The 12,033-nt window shown below is 44.2% G+C and overlaps 1 protein-coding gene across 1 annotated transcript; it reads left to right on the top strand.

The window, feature by feature from the left end:
• Positions 1-10,643: 10,643 nt before the first annotated feature.
• On the top strand, positions 10,644-11,845 carry LOC121866798 (uncharacterized mitochondrial protein AtMg00860-like; the record flags this gene model as incomplete). Its single annotated transcript, XM_042366535.1, has 2 exons — positions 10,644-10,746; positions 11,256-11,845. Coding segments are annotated over exons 1-2 (693 nt in total), but the record flags the coding sequence as incomplete, so codon positions are not given.
• Between the last annotated feature and the right edge of the window lie 188 nt (positions 11,846-12,033).

The following is a 12,033-nucleotide window of genomic DNA, read 5'->3' as shown; positions in this document are numbered from 1 at the left end:
ACTACAGCGCGCTGGCTATGAGGTAGTCTATAAGCTGGTACGTAAATAGGGTTGGTTCCTTCCTTTAACGCTATATGATGGGATGTTAAATCTGTCTGACCTAGCGTTTCCCCTGGCAAGGCTACTATATGTCTATAGTCGGCAAGCAGCTCTAACAGGCGTGTCTTGCCCTGAGGATGATCGATCACCTTAACATGTGGTGCTATTTGATCTATCCTGGCCAGTCGAGTCTGTTGGCAATTCGCAACAATACCTCGAATTGGGAATTTATTTGGTTGCACTTCGACATTGTTGTGATATACTAGAAAATCACACAAATAACATCCTTTCTTTAATTTCTTGATAATGTGAAATTGCTGCCGCAATCCCGTAGACTTGTGTGTGTGTGTCCCACAGTAGACACAGCTGATTCCAAGGTCCGGTGACTGGGTCAATGTTCACAAAAAATCCTGAGTATAGCAAACCGCCGCTAATGGTCACACAACGTCATCCACAACACCATACCTCAGAATGCAGAGACCATCTCTCAGACCGGATGTGTCATCATCACTAGGGTGGGTGCTGGGTGCTGGTAACTGGGGGTTGTTCACGCCATACGAAAGAATTTTGTTGACAGGATGTTGATTGATGAGTAGTCTCAACAACTGCAGTCACGTCCTGTCACACCCTGGGCAGTGAACGAATCATTTGCAGAAACTAATGTTCACTTCAGCTCACAGGATTGTTGCGTTGGTGAATTCCTCATTCTGGTAATGGAGAGTACTCTTCAAAATTGCAGGTACTATCTTCCAACTCTTGCTACTGTAATCACGCTGTGAAGGTGTGTGGTTGAGGTCGAGAAGTATCTCTGAGGCATGATCCACCTTCCTCTTAATAGGATTAGTAGACAACACTTTCGTCCTAGCGGTGAGCATAGGTTCAGAATGACTCATTGCTGTGTAGGAAACACCTTTAAACGTAACACTATTATTACGTGGATGAACATCTATCATGTTCTTTCGAAGAGTTGGTAGACCAAGTAACCGTCAGCTGGCAAATTGAACTGCTGAACTATATAAAAGTCCGCGTAGAAGGGAGAACCACGTCTTGAGAATCTGAGTGGTAACGTCACCATTCCTTTAATGCTCAGCTGAGTACCTGAAACTCCTTCGAGCTCAGCGTTACTAGGCCTCCATTTGAATTTGCGGTGAGGGAATTTACGTTGTAACTCGTGATATGATGTCAAGGCCAATACATTAGCGCAAGCACCTGTGTCTATATCAAGAGCCAATCTGGTATTATCCACTCTCACCGGCACTGACAACACTTCCACTTTTCTAAGCGCCGCTATTAATGAGGCCGCTATAGAAGTGCTGTGAGGAGGGGCGGGAATTACCCTATCTATCCCTCTCCTTGCTGTAGTGTGCGTTGGTCTTCCCCCGATGACTTGTCCTGGGGACGTTTCTGCTTGCGCCTATACGACACCTCCGTTTCACTTAGGTCCACTCCCCTAGCCTTTATTAGTATATCGGACTCATGTGAACTATGAGATGTCGATTTGTGAAGAGCGCACCATTTGCGCGCTGTCTGGGTAGGAGGAGGAGGTGCTGCTTTTGCTCCCTCTTTGTTTGACCTTGAGAATGGCTTTGCACCGGGTGTGGCCTTAAAATTAGCACTATTACCTCGGAGCTGAAAACAATCTTCCATTAAGTGGCCACGTTTATTACAATGTGCGCATCGTAACGATGTTTTCTGTTTATATGTTAGGCGGGGAGGAGCGATCGGAGCTAAGTGTGTCGCATAAGGAGTCTGGAGGTGAGGCATCTGTGGCATCTGAGACGGCTGGGGTTGTGATGACGTCACTGAGGGCTGCGCCAGTAAGGGGCCCGTAGCCTGGGGACAGAGCTTGTTTGCGTATTCCACCATATCCAAGGGTGGTTCATACTGTACTTCCTGTGCCCGGCTATATAAGGGAACACGGACGGAAAGAAGAAAACTTATTAGTTCTATCAATGTTTCCACATTTTCCGGTGGCATATCACCCCGTGAGTTGTACCAGCCTGATGACCGGAAGGTCGCTTGCATGTCCTGGCGAATCTCGCCCGCGATGTCAACAGCGTCAACGGGCGTTTCGTTTCGTATACCTGGAATACAGCGATCCAACCATCTGAAGATCCATTGCAGTTGGCCCAGCTGTGACCTACCCCCAAAAATCCCAATTAGCGTTCGCTTGAACTTTTCATAGTCAGGGCTTTGTAAACCAAACGCATTTAAACGACTGCCAGCATAGGAACCCTGCATTATATGGGAACGTACATATGCTTTCTTTTCTTCTTCAGTCGTTATGTGACTATTGCACATGCTATCTTCACATGCACGAATAAAATGTGCGACCCTATAATCGTCTTGTCCCGTGAAATTTCGAACATAATCGCTGTGCTGCATGATATTAATAACATTATCAGCTTTAGGTGTGGTAGTCGTACTGGTGTGAGGGTTAGAAGACGCCATTTTAGTGTTAGTATTTAGCAAGTTAGTATTCTTACTCTTAACAGAAGGCTGGGTTAATAATGTTGTTACCGATTTAGCAACAGACACACTATCACCTGTAACAGGGGTAACTGCTTTAGTATAATTAGGTGAGGTACTATAGTGATTACCAGACCGTAGGGTACGACGGTTTAAGTCGTCAAATGATTCGTCAATAACTTTCTCACTACTTCCTACCGACTCATTTAACTGTGTTCCATACTCAAAATCTATGTCAGTCTGGGCTTGATCATCGATGAGTTGGTTATCAGCAAACAGTTGCGCTAGGCGTTCGATTTCATCTACATTAGACATGGGAAACTTAGAAATTATCTATTAGCCCCCTTGGGTCAATGAATACTTAACAGTAAGTAGATCACTTGCCTCTCATTTACAAGACAAATGAATATGAATTGTAGTTAATTATTAAACTATCAATAAGAAGACAGACACTTACAAACTACTGTAAATTATAGGATTTCAATACATTAATCTTACATTCGACACTTTATCATTGAAATAATCCTATCCGACGAACCTATAGGTGTGAAGATATCTCTCGAACGTGTTCATGTGTGTAGAACTATGTAATTTAAATACCTATTTATACAGAGTAGGTACGTCTGTATAGAAAATGTGATCCTTCAAAAGTTCTGAGTGGAGTGGTGGGTGGAGTGTGGGCGGGGCCTCTTCCTAGGATGCGTGTGCTGCTGCTGGTTTCCTTGGCAACGAGAAGACGCTTTTGCTTTGGTGAGAGACGAGTCCACTTGAATTAGGTGAATTCCTCCTCCGGCGATCAGAAAACTGCTGATGATTGGTTATCACACTGGTGGTTGCTGGTTCGCTGGCGAAACTGCCGTGTGCCAAGTCTTCAGAGTCCACGTATATATGGAGATCTGTATGATGACACCGGAACTTCGTAATTCGAGCTGACGACACAACAATACTGCCCAGCTGTTAGTGAAATATCAATTGGTAGGCCAGGCTACGAAACTGTTCTTCAACACTGCAACACTGTAATGTCTAGGGAATGCTGAGTGGAGTCTATCTCAACCGGCTCAATCTGGATATGTACCAACAGGCTGTAACATATGTATATTACGAATTCTGCACGTATTTGTATGTGGCAGAGATAAGGAGTGCTCACTGCATATCGTCTCAATACGGGATATAGTTTTAAACACTCGGATTATGTAACGCGTCACTGCTGTGTGGTTTCTTGTTTTTCACAAAACACAGACGGATGATACGACAACCAGTTTGAAGAATCCATACACACCGCTTGCCACCTATATGAATCGGCTGCTTGTCCAATTAACCAGTCCATTCACACATATTTATATTTGGGTTTTAAGTAACGAGACCCAAACGGTAGTTCCTTTGTTTTATTATAAAAGGTTGTATATATAAATCCTGAGTGTATATCAACCGTAAGTCTCACTGTCTAGGAGTGAATGAGAAAGGGACGGCGTTTATGTATGATAAACGTTAGGTCACGTCCTTACGATATGAGTTGAGGTGAGCTACTGAAGCTTAAGGGCATCGCAGTGCGTGCTTACAGAAATGCTGAGCTATGGGTCTCGCCCTCTTGGGTGAGTTGCCCGCTCACATGTCCATCTCATGTCTTACTCATAGACAGTGGAAAGTTACACGGTGGTGAATCTGAATATAATATCAGATGTATTGACCCATTTATATAATACGTTCTGTTGATGAGACAGGGGCCTATTACAATATTCCTGACTTGGTTTGAGCTCTTTTCCTTCTACTATTTTTCCTTTTTTCACTCTGGCCTAGGGACCTGCACCCTCAAAGGTGTATTCGTCCTGTAGTCCCCCCGGTAACTGTTCACCTCTCTCCCAGGAGATTGTGAACACGAAAGGGGGTTGGAGCAAGAACCCATCCCTCTGCCGAGTCTTTCCAGGAAAACAGTGATCATGCGGGTCCACCTGGAAAGAGGATACCAATCCTCATCCTTACCTAATAGACACACTTAGCTCACGTCTATAAGTGAGCAGTCACATACACTAGGAAGTAGGTTTCCCCAAACGGGGCTCCTTGAGAAAAGCTCAGGAACCACTCTATGACCACCCGGCCATCAAGTGGCTGTAGGGAATGTTGAAATTCCTCTGCTACTTACTCAACCGGAATAGGTAGGCTCTGAACAACGGAAAACCTCGAAAGAAGGAGAAAACACCACTTAACTACCGGTTATGGAGTGCGTACGCCTTCCTAACCGCGACCCCCGCCTGAACCGCCAACCAGATGACCCAAACCACGACAGGCTCCGCACAGAGAAAGCGGACCAGCTGCGGGCCTTCCACGAAGCCTTGAAAACCAAGAACAACGCCATCCACACCACTGCCACTGCAAAGGCCTGGGACTTAGGGATATGAATCCCTTGCCAGCCTAATCAGGATCTTATAAAAGGAAAGTCAAGAACCATGGTTTTCTGAGGGATAACAAACAACCGTTTGAGATTGACATCTCTTTACTATGAAAATAACACAAAACTCTGACACCATTCACACAAATATCAAATAACAATTACAGGAATCAAACAATTAAAGGAGTCAAACAATTAGGGGAGTCAAACAATTAATGGAGTCAAACAATTAAGGGAGTCAAACAATTAATGGAATCAAACAATTAAGGGAGTCAAACAATTACAGGAGTCAAACAATTAATGGAGTCAAACAATTAAGGGAGTCAAACAATTAATGGAATCAAACATTTAAGGGAGTCAAACAATTACAGGAGTCAAACAATTATGGGAGTCAAACAATTCCGGGAGTCAAACAATTAATGGAGTAAAAAAATTAAGGGAGTCCAACAATTAAGGGAGTCAAACAATTAATGGAATCAAACAATTAAGGGAGTCAAACAATTAGGAGAATCGAACAATGAACAGATATTTTCTACCGCGGTGGTCCTGTGGAAGGTTCTGGAAAGCAGTGATCCGCTCTCAAGGGGAAGGTCAAGTCAGCTTCCTCACTTGGCGCCGGCAGGCGATGTCTTGCTACACAGGAGAGACGCCAGGGCACAGATGGTGTGGAGGAAGTGGCGATGATGTGGTAGCCGCGGTAGTAGCTGGGGTAGGTGTCCGGAGATTGACAGTCGATTTGTGAGGGTCTGGGGAATCAGCCCACGAGTCCAAAACCTCAGATGAGAACACAACCAGAATTTTAATGAACAGCGGGGTGCAAGTACAGCTGTGTTGACGGCTGGGTAGTGTCTGATGTGTGTCGAGGCAGCACGGGACCTTCTCACCTCCGTCCCCCCCTTCCCCAAGTGGGGGCGAACAAGCAAACGTGCGGCGGGCAACCATCCTTGTTACAGTGCCACCCCCCAACAACTCCACCACACCGCCCCCAACAGCTCCCACCACCACTGCCACCCCCAACAACTCTACCACCACTGCCACCGCCTCCACCCCAACAACTCCACCACCACTGCCACCGCCCCCCAACAACTCCACCACCACTGCCACTGTAATGGTCATGATAAGAGCTAACCTGAAAACCTTAAGGATTCATATTACGCTCAAACGTCCACAAAACCTTCCGAGTCCCCAGTGGAAACGTCCCCCGTTTTCTCTGTTTCCCCCGCCTTTGTCTATGGGAGCAGACGCTGTATGCTGGGACCTGTTGCCATCCATTCCTTTGTAATCAATTTAATTTTGCTTTCGATAGCTGAGTCAGAGCATTGTTAGTGAAGATAATAGTAGAGAATGAAAATGAGTTCATAGTCTCAATTTCAACGTCAGAGGGTACCGTAAATTAATTCATCGGAATAGGAGTAGCTGGACTCCCTGGTCTGGTTTGAGTGAGGGCACGCGGGCATTTTAACCGTTAGTAAGTGCCCGTCCCTTCATCCATACAGGTATGCCATTCCACGCTGTGTTGTAATTTGCCCTTCTTTAAGTGATTTGACCCAATTGATAGTTGATTGTGCAAGTGTTACAGTAACGTAGTTGATATGCTCTGAGTAAAGTCATATTTACGTCTTTAACGTCCCCTGAAACGTGATGTTGTTGTCACCGTTAGTAAGTGCCCGTCCCTTCATCCATACAGGTCCCTAACGCAGCCTAGGCCGTGTCTGTAGGGTGGATGTTGTATCCACTATGTCTGGGGAGATGTCCGAGGTCCAGTAGGATCAGTTACCTTCGTGAGACCCGGCCGTCAGACACTTCAGACCACCTATAGCCCCCATAGCTGGCTCGTCTGGCCCTAACGCTCGGTCCACGAGGTGACCCTGGACCACCAAGCCACACACCACTACCAGCCCCCATCATTGGTGGATGAGTGTCTACCTCAGTAGGGCTATATTTGTGTGGTGGAATTAACCCACTGGGATCTCCAGAGTTCGTCGGATAGTACTCCATGGTGGCTGGACCCCATGGCTGTTGCTTGAGTATCACTCCTGACGACTGAGTGTTGTAGTGGCAGTTGCCCTAGTATGTATGGTGCTAAGTGACTATCCTAGTTGTGCTATTGAGTATGTCCACCCAGTAGGGTTGGAAGTGTATTGAATATGTCCACCCAGTAATGGTGTGAGTATGTTGAGCCTGAGGGCCTAGTAATAGATTTCGTCTGTTAGTACAAACCAATTCTTTCTTCTAATTTCATATTCATGTTTAAATAAACTTTGTATTTGTATAATTGTGTATATTATTTACCTACAGTATTTACCGTTATTTCTTCCCTATTGCTTGATACTATCATTACACCTACCCACGAGCCTCCTATCGTCACGCTACCAATGGTGATATATAAGAGTAAAAGGAATTGTTACTGGCACACAGGCCCTCATGAAGGGTGGCAGTAGCAGCCCTCATACATGGTGGCAGCTCAAGCCCTCATAAATGGTGGCAGCTCAGGCCCTCATAAATGGTGGCAGCTCAAGCCCTCATAAATGGTGGCAGCTATGGTGATGTAATGAACATAGTATCGAGTTGGGAGGAATGACTGTGATACTGTAGTTTAACTGAGTTATAACCATTTCTCTGTACGGGTATTTAATAATCATTCCACTGTAACTAATGAGTATTTCAGATTGCTAATGATTTTGTTCCATATTTTTCCGAGGTACAGCTTTTTGTGGTGGTTTGCAGAGAAAGTGAAATAAGTTCAAAGAAATACCTTGGAGTTAGGTTAGAAAAGTCTTGTTTAAAGTAAAAGGAAACCTGCAACAATAACTTGTAGAGTGTGAATAAGGTTCATTAATATTGGAAGAATTTTGATATGTAACAATCTGCCCAAAATTTTTTTTCCGTTGTTAACTCAGTATTACTTACAGACAGTGAATACATGTTTGGGCCGTGGCACTAGTTGTGAAATGTTCCATCGTGGGAGTGCCCAGTGTTTTAATTCTGAGTGCTAACAGAAGCATTGCACTATATGCAAAGGTTAAGTGGATGCTAATTCTGTACTTGTCATATTCTTTAGTTATGTGTTAGGTAGGATATATATTCCATTTACTTAATATCTCAGGGCATTTTACAGTTCCTACTATTAATATTCCTATGTATACGCTATAATTTTAAAGTTATTTTAACCAGGTGCTAACGGGTCATTATTTTGTGTAACGTATGTTATGTGAACTCTAATGCCAGTATACTTTCAGAATACAGTATTATATATGTGAGGACCTTATGGTGATACGGTATATGGAAAATGTTATACAAGTGTATGGACCCAGAATTGTGAGTACGGAAATTCGTGAAGTGTTCACGCAGTGTTGCACCATACTGAGTCTGTGAATGGCAAAGTGTCTAAGTGAATTTTTGATGCCATAATATTATCTTTGGGGAGATTAATAATCTGAACAGTAGTTTGAATAGTTGATGCATGGAGTGTTAGTCGTATTGCAGAAAATCCGTACCAGTCCTTGGGTCTTGAGTGAGCCCTGTGCATGTATCGTATTTAAAGTGGGTTATAGTATTGATTTGTTGTAACACAATGGCAGATGCTAACGCAAATAAGGGGACCATGACGGCCAAAGCCGCTGTTGATTTAGCAACAGAAGTCCAAGCTCTTCGGGCTAAACTCGCTGAGTCTATGGATACGATAAGGAGACAACAAGCTTTGCTTGATGAACGGAGGGAAGAACCGGCTGTACCTACTCGTCCTGCCGTGGTTCCACTTTTGCCCCCCCCTGCCATGGTTCCACTTGTACCTCCTCCTGCCGTGGTTCCACTTGTACCTCCTCCTGCCGTGGTTCCACTTTTGCCCCCTACTAACGATATACCCAGCCGACCTCCTGGTCCCCATTACCACCAATACGTTCCGAGGCTGTCCTTGGACGACCTCGTTGGTCTTAACACAGACAACATCTTAACTAAATTCTGTAAGAGAGTAGAATATTGCGCAGTTAGCTCAAGGGATAGATGGTATGTAGCTACCGACCGCATGGACCAGCAGATTGAAGACATGGTCCAAGTAGAACTCGGCACCGATGAGGAAAATTGGGATAAACTTAAAGCCACCTTGCGGAAGTTGTTTGTGAAACCAATCCCTCTGGAAGTTGCCTGGCAGGAATTTGCGAGGTTAGAGTACAATTTGGAAGATGATCCCCGGCGCTTTTTGGGCCAAGTTAAATCAGTTCTCACAACCATTTTCCGCCGGTATGGGCCCAGGGAAGGTGAAGAACAAACTTTGAAAGATAAATTGTACCAGAAACTGCCAGAACAGTTGAAAGAGGAGTTGATATCCTATTATTCCCCTTGTTGTCCAGTAGACACGATGGCCGAACAATTGGAGAAACTCCGACATATCTATCTGCGAAGTAACAGAACTGGGTATCCTGGTATCCGCCCAGTTCACAAGCATGCGACCCAAGAACTTCCCATAAGTGAAAGAGCCAGTCAGGCCGAAGGTAACGTAACAGGAGGAGCTTGGGGTACCAGTAGTAAGCGAGATCAACACGCGGTAGCCTTATTTGAAAGTCCTCGTAAAAGGTTAGTTGGAAAGCGACAGGGACCTTACTGTCCATATTGCCGAACACCGAATCATGATACTTCTACTTGCCCTTTAAATCCACCCCCACGTTCATGTTGGGATTGCTTGGAAGTAGGATGTCGGAGAAACAGTCAACGCTGCCCCGGACGCGCCAACCGTCGGCACTATCCAAAATATTGACATAAGCGGGTTCCTTCCAATGTGTCTCCTTGCATTTGGTTTACTGTAAATGAACGTGTCTGTCTTGCTTTAATAGATACAGGTAGTGAAGCCACCTTAATTCAGGAGAGCCTAGTAAAAACTTTGAATTTGCAACCCATCAAACCTTGTAAAGATAGATACCAGGGTGTTACGGGAGATGAGCTAAAAATTAAAGGTAAAGTAGTCATAACAGTACAAGTAACACCCCAGTTGCAAGTCAGACACCATGCTATTGTGGTGGATGATAAATACTTTAATGCAGAATTGCTATTCGGAGCAGATCTCCTTGGTAGATTTAGAGTAACCTGGGAACGTAAAAGGAAACTTTTCATTTGGGCAGGCCAGTCACATGAATATGGGAAAGTAGTAATGAGAGATCACATGCAAGGAATCAAATGCGTCAATAGATTGTCATTAAAGCCCGATGTACCTTGTCCACCACAGTTGAAGAGTCTCCATATTGATAGGAAGACTATTGTACGAGGCCACCATGCACCGATCTTATCCATCAAGGTGAAAGTAGAGATAGGTCAAATTCTGAGCATACGATTCACGCATAAAAGTTTCAACCAACAACCAGAGATATGTGTTAGAGTACAGCCAGATTCACGTATATATTTGCCAGTAAGTAATTGTACCGATAAATCAGTGTATTTGAGAGCTGGCACTGTCATTGGCGAATATGAGTTAATCCCAGAGGAGATAATCTCGTATGTTGACACTAAGGGAAATCACTTGGGACATATTCAACAGGTCTATGACAAATTGTGTAAAGTAAAGTCTTCAACTGAATTCTCCCTTTGTGCACCTCATCACCTAGCCATTCAAACAGAAGGGGAGAGGAGATCGTCAAACCAAGTAAAAGTAAATGTAGGTGCTGATCAGAGAGTACCCTCCTCTGACTGTGTAATTTGTGCCGGAATTCCCAACGGTACAGTAAAGAAGGTAAGACATGTCCAAGAGATTTCCAACAGTATGATACCGGAATGTGACGAAGTAAAAGGCGGAACCACTAGACAAGAGAAGTTGAATGAGTTAATTAGAAACCAACCGTGGAACCATCTAGACCGAGAAATGCGTAAACGTTTGCGGAAAGTAATTCTAGCTCATGATTCCTTATTTGTTTTAGGACCACATGAAATTGGGTCAATTGCTGGTATACCCGCTAACATTCAGCTCGCCAACCACAATCCTGTCCGAGGACCACAGTATAGACACCCAGAGAAAGCAAAAGAGATAATTAAAGAAATGATAACAGATATGAGGGATCGTAATATCATTGAACCATCGACTGCCGCCTGGTTATCCCCCATTGTTCTGGTAACAAAACCCAACGGTTCAAAGCGTATGTGCTTAGTATGTGCTTAGATTTTCGAGCGGTCAATAAGCATTTGAAGGTCGACATACAACCCTTGCCACGAATTGACGAATTAGTAGAGAAAGCTGCAGGAAATAAATATTATGCCACATTAGATTTGAAGGATGCATATTATCAGGTCATCCTTAACGACAGCAGCCGAGATCTAACAACTTTTAGCGATGGGTACAATCTATGGAGGTTCACACGCCTTCCGTTTGGGCTCTCAGCTAGTCCTGCCGTTTTCACGCGAGAAGTAAACCGAGTATTAGCTCCATTAGCAGTTGAAGACTGGGTACGAAACTATCTTGATGATGTAATAGTATGGGCTCCTGACTTCCCCCCCACCTTGTTGCAGAGACTCACCAGAGTATTTGAGAGATTTGAAGAGATGGGTATTAAACTAAACTTGTCTAAATGTCAATTTGGCCATAAGCAAGTTAAATTCTTAGGACATGTAGTTTCAGAGAGAGGCATTGAGCCTGACCCAGAAAATGTCCAGGCTTTGACTGATTGTAAACCCCCAACTAATGTTAAACAAGTCCGCCAATTTTTGGGTATGTGTGGATTTTACCGTAAACATGTTCCCGAGTTTGCCAAAGTAGCTTACCCCCTCACTGAATTAACGAAACAGACTGTTGATTTTGCATGGTCTAATGAGTGTCAAGAAGCATTTCAGAAGTTAAAGCAAGCACTAGCTTCATACCCAGTTCTTGTCAAGGCAGATATTTATAAACCCTTCGAACTGCATAGTGATGCCAGCAATTTCTGCGTAGGGGCTTCCCTTAATCAGATACAAGAAGATGGCTCTTTACGACCAGTGGGTTATTTTTCTAAAAAGTTAAAGCCGGCGGAAACTCGTTATTCCACCACCGATAAAGAAGCGTTAGGCATTGTATTAGCGTGCAGGTTCTTCCATCATTTTCTTTGGGGTACGCAGTTTACAATTAAGACAGATCACCAACCTCTAACCTCCGTCTTTAGAAAGAAAACCAAAAGTCAGCGAAT

The sequence above is a fragment of the Homarus americanus genome, unplaced genomic scaffold, assembly GCF_018991925.1.
Source record: "Homarus americanus isolate GMGI-L3 unplaced genomic scaffold, GMGI_Hamer_2.0 scaffold26255, whole genome shotgun sequence".
Classification (NCBI taxonomy): Eukaryota; Metazoa; Arthropoda; class Malacostraca; order Decapoda; family Nephropidae; genus Homarus; species Homarus americanus.
This window is presented reverse-complemented; position numbering and strand designations above follow the sequence as displayed.